This window comes from Oratosquilla oratoria, chromosome 7 (genome assembly GCF_046742065.1).
Source record: "Oratosquilla oratoria isolate Oo_2021 chromosome 7, ASM4674206v1, whole genome shotgun sequence".
NCBI lineage: Eukaryota > Metazoa > Arthropoda > Malacostraca > Stomatopoda > Squillidae > Oratosquilla > Oratosquilla oratoria.
The window spans coordinates 60,759,947-60,779,232 of NC_134783.1; the positions used below are offsets into that span (position 1 = coordinate 60,759,947).

The 19,286-nt window shown below is 40.0% G+C and overlaps 1 protein-coding gene across 21 annotated transcripts in view; it reads left to right on the top strand.

The window, feature by feature from the left end:
- Positions 1-19,286, top strand: part of LOC143027176 (F-actin-uncapping protein LRRC16A-like) — a 165,291-nt gene that overhangs the window by 138,214 nt on the left and 7,791 nt on the right. For 6 of the 21 annotated variants that reach the window (XR_012966577.1, XM_076188294.1, XM_076188306.1 and 3 more), the window contains 9 exons: positions 983-1,072; positions 1,294-1,519; positions 1,864-2,106; positions 3,298-3,416; positions 3,820-3,968; positions 7,676-7,853; positions 10,144-10,254; positions 15,361-15,528; positions 17,014-17,102. Coding sequence is in view for 20 of the 21 variants with exons in the window: in XM_076188294.1 (XP_076044409.1) it covers positions 983-1,072; positions 1,294-1,519; positions 1,864-2,106; positions 3,298-3,416; positions 3,820-3,968; positions 7,676-7,853; positions 10,144-10,254; positions 15,361-15,528; positions 17,014-17,102 (1,373 nt within the window). In the remaining variant the exon portion in view is untranslated. The remainder of the gene's footprint in view (positions 1-982; positions 1,073-1,293; positions 1,520-1,863; positions 2,107-3,297; positions 3,417-3,819; positions 3,969-7,675; positions 7,854-10,143; positions 10,255-15,360; positions 15,529-17,013; positions 17,103-19,286) is intronic. The other 15 variants (XM_076188302.1, XM_076188310.1, XM_076188312.1 and 12 more) reach the window with 10 other exon arrangements.

Below are 19,286 nucleotides of genomic sequence, written 5' to 3' on the forward strand. Positions count from 1 at the left end.
CTGTTTATTTTTTGTCTTTCTTTCCAAAGATATATACCGGTATGTGTTTTTTTCCAATCCAGCCATTTGTGCAAAGGATCTAGCTATATCCTCTTGTAACTACCACATGCCCTGGATTTTCAAGCTCATAGGCATAGATGACACCTTAAGTTGCATCCAAATATCTCCTGGCTTGAGCCCCTGACCTTGAGTACATTTAAAGAATGTTAAAATTATACTGATTGCTTCTCCTCAATAATTTTAGCACAGAATATTGCTGGCAGTCATTTTCATGTAAAGGAACAGAGAATTAGTTATATCCAGATGTACTCTATATAGTGAAGTATATTGTGGATTATAAATAAAGCATGATTGTTGAAATAAGTGTAATAGTCTTGTGTAACATTGCTATAACTCGTTCAATAACAAATGCTATAATTGTTTTATTTATAGTATCCATTGTCAGTGAGAATGGTATGTACAAGTAAAGTTCATTATATATATAAATATATATATATATAGTATATATATATTTATGGAAATTATTTAGGCATTGTAGTGTCATGGGCATATTGTGACTGGCATTCATATGATTGTATATATTTGCAATAAAAGAATTTTTTCCTTCCCCGTAATTAGAGTAATTTACTCTTTGGACTTGACATTGCAACAGGCAGAGGGTTAAATGTGAACTAGAATAGATGGAATGTCATACTATTCTCTTGCAATTTCAATGAGAAAAGGAGTGATTTACTCAAACGGTTTGATGTAACAATTGTCATGAGCTGTAAATGTTAAAAAAAAACAAAAAACAAGGGACCCAAAGTGTAAGAAAAAATTGATAATTTCAATGAGAAAAGCAGTGATTTACTCAAAGGGTTTGATATAACAATTGTCATGAGCTGTAAATGTTAAAGAAAAAAACAAGGGACCCAAAGTGTAAGAAAAAATAGATGGTAATTTTCCTAGCATGGGTTGTTGATGCTTGGTTGCACGGTTGCAGGCGACATTGCTGGTTTGTCAGATGACGACACGCTGGATCCTGTTTCCTCTATTCCCTCCTCTCTTTCTGTCACCACTAAGCATGACCTTGGTATGTCCCTAGATCTTGTTCCAGCTAGATACTAGGCTTCTGACTTATTTGCTTCAACACTAGATGATATAATTTATGCCCTTTAAGTTTGCTTCTACTCAGACGATTTCGTTGTTCATGGCAAATTTGTTATTTTATTTTCATGCAATACAGGGTTGTTGGAGCTGATATGCTAGATTTTAGATATGAGTTTTGATTTATTGGAATCCATTACATTCTAGCTGAATCCCTAGATAGCGTCTCTGAGCTGCCCAGTAGCTGTGGACAGCTGCAGCACCTGGGCAAAGCTCGGCCGAAGCGGGTCAAAACAAGAGCTCCAACTAGACCAATGGGTCGTGCAGAGGTTGTTGAAGAAGACCACGATATATCGGAAGGGGTGGATACTTTTTTCCGACCAGGATCTTCTACTCCCACTACACCTCTTATATCTCCCGACTCAGAAAATAGGTGAGCTGGTTGAATGATCTCGTGGGCTTGACTACGTTCGAAGGGATGGTAATCCATTATGTACTGTATAACTCAAAATTGGACTATCATTTTGAACCTTTAGCTCCTTTAAAGTACAGGTATTTTTGCATCCAGTTATTCCAAAATTGGGTGATTTACACATGCATAAATCAAGAAATATCTGTATTGTACAAGGTATATAAGCGAGTTCTGCTGATATACAGTACAGGTAATTGTTATTATCATTGTCCTCTTTTCAATAAATGCATGGGGCCAGATATAAGCTTAAATAGGTGGATCTTAATCACACAATACCTTAGAAATGGAACATAAATTTCTTTCAGCCCTCGACTTTTAAAATATGAGTCCATGTCCTCGGTTGATAGCTCGCCACATACTGGAGGAGGACCGACGGGCAGCGAACGGGGAAGCATGGAGTCTCTTACTCGTTCAGACCCTCTTGCTCGCTCCGAATCCGACATTGTCCACAGACAGAGAATCAGGTCCAGGGACACGGAGGAAGAAGATGAGGAAGATGAAAAGGCTGAAGAGGAAGAGGAGCCCGTAAAGGAGAGGGAGGAGAAGAGGTAATGTTTTTATTTATTTATTTATTAATTTATTTATTTTAATTTAATTTTTTTTTTTTTTTTTTTTTTTTAAGGCAATTCTAGTACTGTCATGCTCAAAATATGTTAACCTTTTGTATCTGAGGACACTTACATTGGCATCATGAGGTGTGAGTAGGTATGCGAGGACGTCAACATCGGCATCATGATTACTGTATTTTCTAACATGTATCATGCTCCAGCAGATATCACACACCTTAAAAGTAATAGGCTTATTGTGGGGGGGAAAAGGGGGGGGGGGATTTAAAATGCCTATGAATCATAATAAAAATTCAGGAAGGTCTCCATCTCACAATTCATGAAAAGAATGTCTTTTTCTGGTAGATTGATTTAGGTATGTTGTCAACAAATTTGATGAATATTTCTGTCACAAATTCCCTGCCCCCACTGGTTTCATTATATTTTGATTTGTACCTTGATGTCAATAATACTGAGTGTATGTGCATGTGTGTATTTCATCCAAAAGCCTTACTCTTACAAATATGATAATAGAAATGGTATGTGAATGTAGTGTACCATAGCAGTGGAAGTAAGGAATTCAAACAGTACTTGGACTGACATGAGACAAAGACTGACAGTGTAATTTGAATCATAATGTGAAAATATTCTTGGTCAAATGCTGGATAATAAGAGATAATCATAAAAGTATAGGTTACCATCATTGTTTTCTTTGTTGCTGACAGTATTGTTTGTAGTAATGGGAGGCATTACAATGAGATCTAAGTTTTCTCTGTCACATTGCTCAATATCATCTCTTGTGTCTTGCTGCATTGCCTCAGACCAAAGAAGAGTCGCAGGGAACATGAGTTATTATCCATCATCCATGATTCCTGCCATTCTACCATCATCCAAGAAGTGCTAAGATGGGAGGGACAGTAAATGGGTTTTTGGACGGGTGTAAGACAAATGTACGCTTTGTCTTGGCTACCCCCACTTGTAAGGGAAAAAGGCCTTTTTGTATATGTATATATTTACCTAGCCAAAAAGAAAGCTAGGTAAATATATATATTTGGCTACCTCCCTTGTAAGGGGGAAAAAATCTTAGTATATGTATGTATATATTTACCAAGTTGTATCTCATGGGAAGGGGAGCTACGCTTATGCACTTACGTCGACATTTATTTCAAGCTCTTTTCATCATTCATTTTGCAGTCGGAGTGTTTCAAGCTTAATCGGGAAGCTGGCTAGCGAAGCAGCTCTGAAGCGTTCTCCTGACATGAACATGCGCAAGGCTTCCACGTCCTCAAGTGTGAGCATTAGTGTCATGGAAGGTAAGTCCTAATGCTAGCTATGTCAGTCAACCAGTTAATCTGTTTTTGTAGTTCTGTTGTGCAGGAGACACTTGTTCCACTTGAAGCCAGACAGCTATCAGTCCAGCCCTTCAGTCACTAAGTGAAGAAATGTCACAGTGAAGAATTAAGTGTGAAAAGTAAAGATTAGTATCTACCCTTATTACTCTCTCTGTCTCTCTTTCACTCACTCTCTCTCTCTATCTCTCTCTCTCTCTCTCTCTTTGTCTCTTGAAATATCCATTCTCCACCCTCTCCCTCCCTTACTTTTACCCTCCCCAAAAAATTAACTATATTTTTTTGTGTTTAAGCATAGTTTTTCCCCTATTAAATATTCATGAAATTTTTCCAATTGATATACTTAAATTATTTATTCACATTTAAGCAGACAAGAACCGTAATGATGAGGAAGGGAAGGAGGATTCACCACCTCGCAGGATGACCGGTGTTGCCAAGTATGGAATGGGTATTGGAGGAAATATTCTTGCTGAAATGAAGGCAAGACAGGAGAAAAGAATTTCAGTAATTCCCAAGGTAATTAACTTGATATCAGAAGAAATTTAGTTTAGATGATATAATGACTTCACAGATACTAAGCTATAGAACTGATTGTTTAATCAACATGTCAATCTTTCCATAAAGGTTATAATTTAATGGTGTTTTTATTTATTGTTCAGAAAGGAGTTATAACAGTGATTGGTAAGGATATAAAGTCACTTGTGCTGTTCTTGATGTTCTCATTTTATCACGTACTCAATCACTAATTCATTTTGTGATTTGCTTTATATTTCTTGTTTCTTATGTTTATTATTTGAAATTAAGAAAACTGGTCTGGGGTGCTGGCTATATGTTATCGTGGCTAAGTTGCATGCAGCTGGTACTTTAGGGTCTATATGGGGTGCCCATACAGACCAGAGCCACGCATCATTTTGTCAGTGATAGAGGAAATCTATGTTCATAGAGAAATGGTACTTTTATACTCCAGCTGTCCCTTTGCTAAGCTGTCCCCACATCCCTTGTTACTATCCTATACCATTTCTCTGAATATTCATTTTTTTTTTTTTTTTTTTTTTTTTTTTTTTTTTTTTTCCTCCATGAACCCTGTGGTGGGGGAAAAGAATGCTACCACCAAATGTTCCCACTTGAGTTGTACAAGGTTACAAAAAAAATGGGACGGGGATAGGACTAGGCATCCTTCTCCCTGTAGCCCCAAAGGGGACATTCCTAAAAAAATAAAGGCATAAGAGGGTCTAGGAGTTATCCAACCAATACTCTAAGGTTTGGGTCTTTTAATGTGCATGGATGTGGTACAGATGAGAGTAAAAGGGAAGAGATAGGCAGTATGTTTGTGAGAAGAAAGATGGATGTGTTGGCATTGAGTGAAAACAAGTTGAAAGGGAGGGTTAAATGTGAATTTGAGAGTGTAGTTGGGAGGTTCACAGGAGTGAAGAGGGGATGAGGAAGAGAAGGGGTGGCAATACTAATAAGTGAAGAGAAATATAAGGGTGTAGTGGAATGGAAGGAGGTCTCTTCAAGGTTAACCACTTCACTACGGGACTTAAATCTCGCGGGCAGCAGCCAATGCCAGCCGTACGACATGTCGTAATAATACTCGCATCATAAAATATAGTCACAGCTTATATCGATCGTTCTCTCTTTCACCTGTGAATTTTGAAAACCACAGAGAATGGGATTAAGAGCAGATTAGGGAGAATGTAAAAACACAGGGGCGACTACAATAAATATAATCAAGACGCCGATATGGCAGCATCGCGAATCCACTTGCTCCTCATGACGCCTACGTGTGCGGCACTGTATGGAAGGGGTTAATGTGGATGAAGGTGCAACTGGGAAGGGAGATGTGGGTTTTTGTAAGTGCATATAGACCTGGTAGTGAGAAGAATGTAGAAGAAAGGAAGGCTTTTTGGATGGATGGAGGGATTAGGGAGAAATGACAATGTAGTGGTATTGGGAGACCTTAACCCCTTCCATATGGTGCCGCATACATAGGCGGCATGAGGAGCAAGTTGTTGTTGTTGTTGTCGTTCCCTAGACTGTCTGTCCGAGCAGTCCCGTCTCCCCAAGGAAGGCCACAGCCGAAACTGGGTTTTCCCACAAATCCTTTATAGAGGAGCAAGTGGATACGTGGATACGCGAGGCTGCCATATCGGCGTATTGATTATATTTATTGTAGTTGCCCCTGTGTAATGACATACTCTCTAAACTGTCTTTAATCACATTTTCTATGGTTATCAAAAGTTACGGGTGAAAGAGAACGATCGATATAAGCGGTGACTATATTTTATGATGCGAGTATTATTACGACACGTCATACGGCTGGCAGCGGCTGCTGCCCGTGAGATTTAAGGCCCGTACTGAAGAGGTTAATACTAGGATAGGAAATGAACCAATAGACAGGGAGTGGTTGGGAAGTGTGGAGTCCCAGGAAAAAATTGTAGTGGAGAGTTGATGGTGGAGATGTGTCTAGAGAGTTGATGATAGCAAATACAGTGTTTAGGAAGAAAGTCAAGCATAAGTGGTGTATGGAAGGATGGTAGATAGAGCATTAGTGGACTATATAGTGGTAACCAGGAGTATGGTAGGAAGAGTTAAGGATGTACATGTTCTAAGGGGAGAGAGTGGAGGAATATCAGATCATTTTCTGATGGAAGGTAAGTTGAGAGTGGAGAATAGATGAAGAAAGAGGAAAAAGACAGAAGATAGGGAGGTGCTTAGAGTGAACTGCTTAAATGAGAAAGAAGAGAAGTACAAGAAGCTGAGAGATATATGAGATAGGAGGAAAGCTTTTAAGAACAGTCAAGAGTTTTTTACGAGAGTAATAGAGCTTGTGTTAGAATAAGTAATGGAGAGAATAGTTTGAGATAAAGGTGTGACATTGTCAGGGATGTGTTATGTCGCCCTGTCTGTTCAATTTATACATGGATGGAGTGGTGCGAGAGGTGAATGCAAGGGTAGTGGGTCAGGGGTTGGAGATGGTTAAAGAAAATGGAGAAAAGTGGGAAATAAGCCAGTTGTTCTTTGCTGACGACACTGCACTTGTAGCAGGATCAGAGGAGGGATTGAGGAAGTTGGTGACAGAGTTTGGGAGAGTGTGTGAAAGAAGGAAGTTGAAGATATATGTGGGTAAAAGTAAGGTGATGAGATGTACAAGGTGAGAAAGTGGCAACAGACAGTGTTAAGGGAGAGAGACTGGAGGAAGTGGATAGTTTTAGATACTTGGGTGCGAATGTGGCAGGAAAGGGAGTGGAGGTGGAGCTAAAATGTAGATTGAGAAAAGGTAGTAAATGCCTTGGGGGATTAAAAAGTGTAATGAGAAATGGACATTTGGGAATAGATGATAAGAGGAGATTGTATAAAGGAATGATTGTGCCAACATGGAACATAAGAGAGGAGGAGTTTGAATGTGTTTGAGATGAGGTGTTGAGAAGTATGATAGGGGTTACTAGGCTGGATAGAGTGAGAAACCAGGTGAGGAGGAGAATGGGGGTGGAAAAGGAGTTGGGAGATAGGTTTGATGAAAGAGTATTGGGATGGTTTGGACACATGGAAAGAATGAGTGAAGAAAGATTAATGAAAGAGATGTGGAAGGCAGAGGTGGATGGAGTGAACATGAGGGAGTGACCAAGGATGAGAAGGATGGATGGGGTAAAAGGGGCATTGGGAAAGAGGGGAATGTCTGTTGAGGAAGGACAGGAGAGGACAGAAGATAGGGGTGAATGGAGAATGGTTGTCTGTGGATGATGCTGTGCTGCATGAGGGGTGTGGGGTGGGGGAATATATGTGCAAAATAATTTGACGCAGCCCAAAGGGATTTCTCTCTGTCTTCTCCATTTCTGCATCAGGGGATGGAGAGGGGGGTTTCCGATTTAATAAAGTGGCCTTGTTGTGGATGTGCTGTGTCTTGCGACACTGCTTCTGATCCAGGGCAGTGGACAGGATGCAGGGATGACCCAGGATAATGGGTGAGATGCAGAGATGACCTGTCATCCACGAGGAGCCAAGAGAGAGGGAGGGTGGTGGATGGGATTATGTGGGGATGGAATGGGTGGGAGTGGTTTTTATGCCTTTGCTTTTTGGCTACCTACCTTGTAAAGGGGAAAAAGCCTTTGGTGTATGTCTTTTTTTTTTTTTTTAAGTTGAAGCACCAAGACTGATTACTTAATATGAGTTGGTCTTTTTTTTTTCTAGGCTTTGCATTGAAAGCTTAAATTTCCCAACAGGATGATGACAAAGATAAAGAAGAGAGGAGAGATGCATCATCTGGCAAACTTCTAACTGCTGTCAAGTTGAGATCGACAGGTCTGGCAGATAGTCTTAAATCTCCCACCAATGGCTACCCTCGGGGTTCAGGGGCTGGAAAGTCCCCCCCATCCAATCGTGATTCATCTCTGGAAACTGGTGAGTAATTAAGTGAAACGTTCGGTTATGCTTGCATTGAATGTTGGAATGCTGCTATGGTATGCAGTGAAAGAAGAGTTGCATATTTGCTCGCCTTGATTAGATCATACACAGTTGCAAATTAAGTAGGAATAGATTAGTTATGGTTTCTTTCTTAAATTATTTATACAGTTTTTATTTTTTTTCCCTTAGAAATTTATCATTGGATTTATATATATTTACATGGAGGTTGGCTGCATGTTATTGTGGGGTTAAAATCTGCTCAGTGGCATGCAGCTGATACTTTAGGTGTCTATATGGGGAGCCCCTATGGATCTGAGCCACACATCATTTTGTCTGTGATAGAGGAAATCTGTACTCATAGAGAAATTGTGCTACTTTATTATGCTGCAACTGTCCCTCTGTTATGCTGTCCCCTCCATTCTTGATACTGTCCTGTACCACTTCTCTGAATATTCATTTCCTTTTTTTTTTGCCAAACCCTGTGGTAGGGGAAAAAGAAAACTGCCACCAAGTGTTCCCACTTGAGTTGTTCAAGGTGACAAATATGAGGTGGGGATAGGACTAGGGATCCTATTCTCTGTAGTCCCAAAGGGGACATTCCTTAAAAAAGAGTAAAGGCATAAGAGGGTCTGAGAGGAGTTTTCCAACCAGAACCCTAAGGTTTGGGTCTTTTAATATGCATGGATGTGGTACAGATGAGAGTAAAAGGGAAGAGATAGGCAGTATGTTTGTAAGAAGAAAGATGGATGTGTTGGCATTGAGTGAAAATAGGTTAAAAGGGAGGGGCGAGTTTGAGTTTGGAAGCGTAGTTGAAAGGTTGTCAGGAGTGAAGAGAGGATGAGAGAAGGAGAAGGAGTACAAGAAGAAGCTGAGAGAGGAGTGGGATGGAGTGAAGGATAGAGTAGAAATAGGAGTGGAGGTAGAATGGGGATGTTTCAAGGAGGGAGTCATAAGGTGTGCAAAGGTGGTGTGTGGAACAAGGGTTATGGGAGGAAATAGAAGGAAGGGTAGTGAGTGGTGGGATGAGGAAGTTTCAAAGAAGATTGTAGAAGAGAAGAAATAAGCAATCACAGATTGGTTGAAAAATAGTACGAGAGAATCATATGAGAAGTATGAAGAAAAGAAAAGTAAAGCAAAAGATAAAGGAGGTGAAGAGGAGAGCAGAGGTGAAGTGGGAAAAGAGAATGGCAGACAATTTTGAAAGTAATAAAAGATGTTTCTGAAGGAAATTAAGAGAGGAAGGTGAGGTGAATCAAATAGAGAAGAAAAGGTAAAAGATGCAGATGGAGAGATGATAATGGAAGAGACAACAGTAAGAGGAAGATGGGCAGAGTATTTTAGGTAGTTGCTAAATGTGAAGGAGGATAGGGAGGGAACAGTAGTTGCAGTGGGAGGCACTAAGAAAATGAAAGTGATGAACGAGGAAAATGGAGGAGAAACAAGGAAAGCTGAAGTGAAAGCAGTTATTAAAATGATGAGAGCAGGTAAGGCACCTGGGTTAGATGGATGCTATGTGGAGTGTCTAAACAAGGGGGGTACAGTGATGGTGGATTGGCTGGTGAGGTTTAATGTATGTGTAAAAGAGGATAGAGTGCTGGAGGACTGGAGGAGTGCCTGTATAGTTCCGCTTTACTAGGGAAAAGGAGACAAGTGTGAGTGTAGTAGTTTCCATAAAACTTTGAATTTCACCCCATTTTCCATTTTTCTTTGTTACTTTTGGGTGAGAACCCATATTTAGATAAACTACTGGAGCAATTTTTTTTTTTTAGATTATTTCGTCAAGATCCAATTTGTTCGAATTCTGAGATATTCAAGAACCAAGGTTCTATCAAATGTGTGTGTATGCGTGTGTGTATATATATATATATATATATATATATATATATGAGCTGGGCGTGTTACTGCCAGACAGGTAGTGCATCACTAAAAAATCTATATACCATATATGTGTGTGTGTGTGTGTGTGTATATAATATATATATATATATATATATATATATATATATATACATACATATATATACACACACACACTCATTATGTGTATATAATACACATTGATAGAAATGCACCTCAGAATTTTTGGTAATGCACCACCTCTCCAGTGGCCATGTGCCCAGCTCTGATATATATATAAATATATATATATATTTATATATATATTTTTTTCTCTATCTCTCTCTTGTCTGTCATTATTGTGACCATCATTCCCTATTCGGCATTACAAACTGCCTCACTAAGAATCCCCTTGACCGCTAACCCCCTCGCGTGTACTGGCTCTTATCAGGACAAAGCCCCAGCACGAAGCCTGTGATAGCTGCCCTGAAACTCAGGCTCCCTCCCCCACTCGCTCCCAAACCACGACCCAAGTCTATGATGGGGGTTGATGTGACAACAGGTAAAGAACCAAAGAGGAGAAGCATCTTAGAAAAATATTAACACGGAATTTGCTACTTTCACCAGTGATTGCCATTAAATAAATTTATTTCAATGGATTAATATTTGAATTAACATAACTAGTGATTACTATTTTGCATGTAAGCATTTTTACTAGAAAGCTATAGACTAATTAACAGAATGCAATTTCTACAGATCTAAGCCATATAATCTTACTTTTAATTTTCTTAATGAGAGAAGGTTGAAGATATACGATTCAGATTTATATACTCTAGTTTTCCTTAATAGTAAGAAAAATTCTTGTCTCCTATGGATATTGCTATGCTCATGCATGTTGCTTGTGTTTTACTCTCTTGTGTTTGAAGGCTACTTTCTTGTATGATTACTGATAAGTGAGAAATTTATTGAAAAGGATTTTTTTACTATAATGATAATGATAATAATAATAACAATGGATTTTGATCAGTCTGTTGCCCCTGGTCTTTCTTGCATAAGACCTGTCACCTTAAAGTAATCAGCAACAATTTTCTGGTCACTTGGGGAAAATATGTTGTCTCCTAATACTGGGGTATTGACTGCATAGTATTATGCAGTACTGATAACATGGTATCCAATGCTTTAGGGACTTTTGAGAGACCTTTATGTAGTGGAGCAACACATCATTTTTCTATGTGAGAGTTAAATCTTTAATCATGAAAGAATGATGCTACTTTTGGATGACAAGTGTCCCTTTTGGATGCTGCTTGTATAAAAATGCCCTTTACACCTTTTATGACTCAAATTCCTTTTATATACTTTGTTGTGGAGAGGGAGAAATTCTGCCACCATGATTCATTAATGAGATGCATGGGTTGTAGGTTGCACCTCAAGCTGGGCAGGCAACAGGGGGGAGGGGAATTATAATAATAAATAGATAAATATAATGGAGAATGGTTGTATATGGAAGATGTTGTGATCTATGAGGTGGAATGGACGGGGGATGGGGGGGGAGGTAGTGTGTGTGAGCAAAATTTTGACGCAGCCCGAAGGGATTTCTCCCCGTCCTCTCCTTTATATGGGGGGACGGAGAGGGGGTGTCGCCGATTTAATGAAACGGCCTTGCTGTGGATGTGCTGTGTCTTGTGACACTGCTTCTGACCCAGGGTAGTGGACAGGGTGCAGGGATGACCCGTCATCTAGGAGGTGCTAAGATGGGAGGGAGGGTGGAGGGGTGTGGAGTGTTTTCGGGGATGGAATGGGTGGGAATGATTTTATGCCTTTTCCTTTTTGGCTACCTCCCTAGTAAGGGGGAAAAAGCCTTGGTATATGTATGATGATGTATGTAGATAAATATAAATGAATGGTGCTTATTCAGTCAACAGTATATTGCGGAAATATTATGCTGACCATTGCTGTAGCTGCCCTCCTATGAGACGCTCTCTTTGCTTATAAACTCTTTGTTTTGTTAGCAATATTCTACCTTTTCATGAGCTTCATGTTTTGTTAGAATATAAGGTAAGAATGGTAAAAGATAGGCTCAGTTTCAAGTAGATAATGTCAAACAGTTACAAAGGATAAAGGTCCATAACCAGGTCAAATGTGAAAAAAATATAAATAGGTGAATAAAATAGATGATAAATGATAAAAAGATAAATAATAGATACATATACCAAGGGCGCTTTCACTTTTACCATTTCCCATTTAATTGGTGCCCCCCCCCCCCCTGTCCCATCGTGCAGAAACATTGAAGACGGGAAGAAATTCCTTCTGGCTGCATCAAATATCATTCACACATAGCCACTCCCTTCCATTCATCACAGTATCATCCATACACAGCCATTCTCCGCTCACCCCTATCTTCTGCCTTCTCCCTTCCTTCTTCAACAGGCATTCCCCTCTTTCCCAGTGCCCCTTTCACTACATCCATCCATCCATGTCATCCATAGTTGCCCCCTTCTGTTCACACTATCCACCTCTGCCTTCCATACCTTTTTTACTAAGCTTTCTTCACTCATGCTTTCCATGTGTCCAAACCACCCCAATACTCATTTATCTCCCGTCTTCTTTTTCACCTCCGCTCTCCTCCTCACCTTGTTTCTCACTCTACCCAGCCTAATAGCCCCAACCATACTTCTCAGACAGTTCATCTCAAACACATTTAATCCCTTCATCTCTTCCTCTTATATGTTCCATATATCTGCCCCATACAGTGCTGTTTTTGCACAATCGCCCCTTCATACAATTTCCTAGCATCATACCCAAATGTCTATATCTCATTACACTTTTTAGTCCCCCAAGACACTTGTTTCTTTCAATCTACATTCTACCTCCACCACTCCCTTTCCAGCCAAATGCGACCCCAAGTAACTTAAGCCATCCATTTCTTCCAGCCTCTCTCCTTAACATTCACTTCCAAATTGCTGCCATCCTCTCCCCTTGTACATCTTATCACCTTTACCCACATATACCTTCAAATTTCTCCTCTTGTGCATCTTCCCAAACTGTCACTAACTCCCTTAATCCCCCCCCCTCTGATCCTGCCACTAGTGCAGTGTCGTCATCAAACAACAACTGGCTTTTTGTCTTCCACTTTTCTCCATTTCCTTCAACCATCTCCAAATCCCCTGCATATTCCAAATGTGGATGAACTAACAATTTATATAGCTTGTTAGTGAAAGGTGGACTTTTAAAATAAAAAAACAGCACAATCAGTCCTAGAATCATATTTGCTTTCTCAGAGGTGGAGATACACTACTTAGATATTTTCAGATCATTACTGATAATTACCATGAGATACTTTTCACTACTCACTTTTTGTTATAAAATTCCAAATAACTTGCAATTGTACGTATTGTTTTTTTTTACTCATGTGGATAAGCTTACATTTACTTTGGTTAAATTTCATTCCAGTAGTTTATCTAAATCTTGAATAATTCATTTAAGTGATAATTTGCCATTCCTCACAGTTTTGTGTCAGCAAATTTTGGAGTTAATAGATTTCTGTCTATGGTATATATCGTATATAAAATGAATAGAAGTGATCCAAGAACAGAACCCTGAGGAACTCCACTCAAAAAAAATTTCCATCTAGAAGTTTTGACTTTTAGAATAAGTCTGTTTACAATAAGGGATTTCTCCCCGTCCTCTCCTTTATATGGGGGGATGGAGAGGGGGGGTTGCCGATTTAATGAAGTGGCCTTGCTGTGGATGTGCTGTGTCCTGCGACACTGCTTCTGACCCAGGGCAGTGGACAGGGTGCAGGGATGACCCGTCATCTAGGAGGTGCTAAGATGGGAGGGAGGGTGGAGGGGTGTGGAGTGTTTTCGGAGATGAAATGGGTGGGAATGTTTTTGTGCCTTGTCCTTTTTGGCTACCCCCCTGGTAAGGGGGAAAAAAGCCTTGGTATATGTATGTATGTACAATCTTTTAACCAATTACTAGTCCAACTTAATGTGCCATCACTTGTTCTGTGTGAAACTAATTTGGCAAGTCGTCTTTCATGCAGGACGGTATCAAAAGCCTTTTTAAAGTCCAGATATATTGTATCTGTATTGTTTCTTTTGTCATGATTTGAGATAACTGAGTTGTAGAATTTGAGTAGGTTAATCATGCAAGAATGTTTCCGTCTGAATCCATGCTGGCTATCATTTATTAAACAGTTACTTTGTAAATGGTGTTTGATAGCATTTTGATGATAGTTTCCATAATTTTTCCTACAGTTGAAGTTAAGCTTATAGGCATGTAGTTGATTGGCTTCTTTTTGTCACTTTTTTTTTTAATGTGGAAGTAATGTTAGCTAACTTCCATTCTCTTTTCTATTGGGACCCCCCCCCTCTCTCTTTCTCTCCCTCTCTCTCCCCCTCTCTCTCCCTCCGGAGGGCTCGCCTAATACGGGATTAGATGAAATTGAGATTAGATCTTCCAATGTTACGTGAAGCGTGGTCGGGGACTAGTACAGTCCTTTTGTACCATCACCATGTAGCATGGTTGCTAACGTCTTGACCTCGTGATTATCGACGCACGGGTCAGGGTTCGTATCCCATGGCGGAACTTCTAAAAATGTTCAATCTGTCTTAAGAAACATACACAACTTGTCGGAGGGCTCGCCTAATACGGGATTAGATGAAATTGAGATTAGATCTTCCAATGTTACGTGAAGCGTGGTCGGGGACTAGTACAGTCCTTTTGTACCATCACCATGTAGCATGGTTGCTAACGTCTTGACCTCGTGATTATCGACGCACGGGTCAGGGTTCGTATCCCATGGTGGAACTTCTTAAAATGTTCAATCTGTCTTAAGAAACATACACAACTTGTCGGAGGGCTCGCCTAATACGGGATTAGATGAAATTGAGATTAGATCTTCCAATGTTACGTGAAGCGTGGTCGGGGACTAGTACAGTCCTTTTGTACCATCACCATGTAGCATGGTTGCTAACGTCTTGACCTCGTGATTATCGACGCACGGGTCAGGGTTCGTATCACATTGGGGAACTTCTTAAAATGTTCAATCTGTCTTAAGAAACATACACGTTGTTGTCAGTGTTGTATCAGTGCGGGACTGTTTCCATGTCACCAGCTGAAAGGGGAGAGGAGAGTTGCTGGCTGTCAGCTCTCCATGGAGGTGACAGGGTTGACAGGTTTTAAAAACGGGTGGCTTCACTGTCCGTCTTGCATGACCAGCACATGCAGGTACCCATCATTGGTCCTGCTCCTTTTCCCACATTATAGTGGAACTATGCATGCATGCACTCAGTCCACTGGACTCCCTCCTTTTCTTAGGCACACATGCTTGTATACAATTTCATTTGCCTTTCCCCTGTAATTACACCTTCAACAGACACTCCACATGACAGTCCTCTAACCCAGGTGCTTCACCAGAGATTGTGCAGTGGGAGGTACTAGGAAAATTACTGAATGAAAATAAAATTATACTACCATAGACTGACACATGCATTTTCCATTCATAGAGTAACAGAATGACCATGTACATATTTTTGCTTGGCATTTTCATTCAGGAAAAATATATATATTATCACGGTGGTTTACAAATGTTGATGCAGTTCCGTATGTGTATAAACACTGCATAAATGTGATGGTGTGCGTATTGATATTTATGTACCTTCAGGTGACTATGAATCAAGTGATGCTCCAGAGGAAGAAGGTAATGGTACACCTCAGCGGTCAGTGCGAGAGCTGGCAGCCTCACTCAACAAAGGGGGTTCTGGCGGGGCAGAGGATAAGAAAAAATCTTCTTCTCTTCCACGTAACAGCCCAGCCCCTGCACAAAATGCAGGTGAGATATTCATGATTTTTATGCTTTTTACCACTTAAGAGGAAAAGTCTGAGAAAGATTTTTGTTAAGTTGCAGGAGAAAAGTGAGGAGGGTGGGGCAAGTCAGGTAAATAGGACAAAATAGTGTAGGTAGACAGGGACCAATGACAGGTACCTGTTTGTAGTGGTTCAAGATGAGCAGCAGAACTACCCATTTTTGAAACCCGTCAATCTCCTGACCTCCATCAAGAGCCTGAGGAGCAGACACTCACTTTCTAGACTGGGCCCACAATCTCTCTTTATCAACTTCATCTGTATTTCTACACCTTTTCACACATGGGAGAGCTGGCAACTGTTTTCATCTCCCTCCCACTTTGAGCCAGCGACACAGTCACACACCGATACAATATAGACAATAATCCAAAGTTTCTTTTGAGAGAGATCTGTTGGAGGTTCTGAGGACTGTTTCCAGACACTTAGGGGCTACAGGTTTTCTCTATAGAGTGAAACTTGAGGCAACAATTGATTAAATGATCAGAGATGGACGGATACTAAAGGAAATGGAAGCAGCAAGGGGAAGATGGTAGTATTTTAAGAGTTGTTGAATGTAGAGGAAGATAGAGAGGCTTTGATTGATTGTGGCATTGGGAGATGAAGGAGATTGGCTGTAATGGGAGAGGAGAATGATGGGACTATAGGAGAAGAGGAGGTGAAGAAAGGAAAGCTGGCAAGGCACCTTGGTTTTTATGATTCTCATATTAATGTCTGTCAAAGGGATTAGTATAGTGGAGTTGCTAGTGAAGTTGTTTTGATGTGTGCTAAAGGGAAGGAAGTGTGACAATGAACTGGAGGGGTGCATGTATAGCTTTACTACACAAGAAAAAAAAAGAAATTGAGCCTAGTTTGGAGACCTAATGTCAGTCTATTATGGCTGCACTTTTAGCAGGAGATGAGGATGTTAACAAGTTTTGAAGATAGGTAGTAGGGAAATGATTCTTTCTGATGTTCATCTCACAGGACCACCACCTGCAGTTACCCAATATTGGTCCCAAAACTCAGGTAATTTTAAATGTTAACCTCTTGAATGCGATGACACCTCTGTATGCTTCACGAGCCGCAAATGGGGTATATGAGAAAGCTGGCCCCCGTATTGTGTGAATGGGTTTGATCATGTTTTCTGTGATATATTTATTCAGGGTGAGAAAGAACGAGTAAAACAACTGTAACTTTATATTTTGTAATGCGTGTATTGTGATGCATCATCGTATATCAGACACGATGCACACACGAATATTTGACTTGTATTCAAGAGGTTAACGTCATGTATTCATTCGAATTTCTAATGTTAATGACTGAAATCAAGATCATTAGCATCTACAATATACTAAATATATTTTTGTTCCAGATAAGTATTTTTTTCTGCAGTTGATCACTTGATGTTGATCACAATAGAAGAAATAGAATAGACTGGTCTTAATGATTTGTTTATTTTTTTTTTTTTTCTAAGTGAAAGGTGAGAGAGAGAGCGGAGCTATTAAGACTGCTGACATAGTGAAGGGCATAAAAATGATAAAGAAAAAGAAGAAAAGAGCTCAGGTTTAATTTGTTTATTTTCATTGTAATGTGACTAACCCACATTGAAGTACTGTGTGATGATCAAGTTCAGTGACTAAGACATTCTGGGCTTGTGTGTGTTTCTTAATGAAGTATTGGTTGAGTTTAACAAAAAAAAAGTTTTGTTAGTTTGATGTTTTGAGCAACTAATGAGGTGAAAATAATGCATAGGCCACTTCCCCAATATATAGTGGGTAGCAGAGTCAAACTATACAAACATCCTATACTCTGCTATGAAAATAATCTATATACCCAAAGGTTTCTTCCCTCTTATAAGAGAGGTAGCTAGTCAAGGCATGGACCCACCCGCTACCTAATCCACTCCCCTCCAACACCCTTGTTTCCTTTTTATCAGCCCACTGTCTAGGTCAAAAGCAAAGTAGCAAGAAACAGAACCTCCACAGCAGGGCTCAGCAGCCGAAATTGAGTTAACCACACTGCTTCACTGCAGTGGTTTCTATTCCCTTTTCTTTTTGGCTACCCCCGTGTAAGGGGGAAAAAGCCTTCGGTATATATGGATGCTTCACTGCATGGGTCTTTTAATGTGTGTGGATGTGATACACATGAGAGTAAAAGGGAAGAGATAGGCAGTATGTGAGAAGAAAGATGTATGTGTTGGCTTTGAGTGAAACTAAGTTGAGAGGGAGGGGAGAGTGTGAGTTTGGGAGTGTAGTTGGGAGGTTCTCAGGAGTGAAGAGAGGACACTCTTGCAGGAGACCCATAGCTCCCAGGTAACTGGCTACAGACTGGTGGGCCCATAAGTCACTAAGGGAAGAAATACAATGCTCTGGTCAAGGGATTAAAGGATAGTTTGGAATGTGAAGGAGGTAGAAAAGAGGCTGAAAATGTTCCAGATTTATGGTGTGGGGTTAGGAGGAAGGATTGAGTGAGAAATGCAGAGGTGAAGCACAGAGCAGAGATAGAGAGCTAGCAGATAGGGTGGTTTATAAAGAATGCTAAGATGGAATGAGCCCATAGAGAAATAAATGAGTGAAGAAAGACTAGTGAAAAAGGGTATGGAAAGAAGAAAGACTAACAAAAAGAATGTGGAAAATTGAAAGTGGATGGAGTGATCTTGGAGGGACCAAGAATGAGGTGGATGATGGGGTGAAGGAGACGTTACATGCAAGAGGAATGTCTGTTGAGCAGAGAAGAGAGAGGACAAAAGATAATTGTGAAGAGAATGGTTATAAATGGATGAGAAAGTAACATGACCCAATGGGATGTCTTGTTTTCTCTCTCTGCATTTCTTTTGTTGACGAGTGTGTGTGTGTGTGTAGAGGGGTTGTGTTATATTGAGATTGTACCGGTAAACCAACTCCAACTGTCAATCCCTGCTGTAAAGGTGCTTTGCCTTGCTGCATTGTTCTGACCTATGCAGTGTGGCAGGGTACAGGTGTGATTCTTCATCCACAAGGAGCTAAGATGGGAGGGACAACTAATTGGTTTTTGGATAGATGTTGATTATATTTATGTTTTAACTTGCCCCCCACCCCCTGAGAATGTGGAAAAGTCTTTATAGTATATGTTTCTAAAATTGGATTTGGGTGGTTCTTGAATTAATTGTTTTATTTTATTGATTTATTTGTTTTAAGGTGTTATTTGCTTATTACTGTGTGGTCGCAGCTTGGACCCGTGCATGGGATAGCCAAAAGTCCGTCATGAATGATTGCTGAATTGCACTCTACTAATCATATCTATTGCATGATAAATATTGCTGATTACATAAGTGTATGAGCTATAGAATTTTTTTAAGTGTGTATTTTGCACAAATCTTTCCAGGTATTGTCTAAAATTACTAAGTAAGTAAATTGTGGCATTTGACAGCAGTAGGTATGGTATGTGTTGAGACTTTCCTCTTTGCAACAGCCAGTATGATTACCTCTTACAGCAAATAAGGAGGCTTTTAATTGGTGCTGTCTCACACTGGCACCCGCACTTTCAGGAGTAAAGCTATCATCCACTCACTTTGTCACATGCTACTACACACTGTATTGATTCATAAACACGACTAGTTTTGTCAACAATGATATATCCAAAACCCCTTTGACAATAGTTATAGCTCTTGATATTACGAGTTATGTTGTTAAATTTTCTTGCAAGCATTTTTCTCATGTTTTCAGTTTTCAAGGATATCCCTATAATATATTGACAAGAAATTACAAG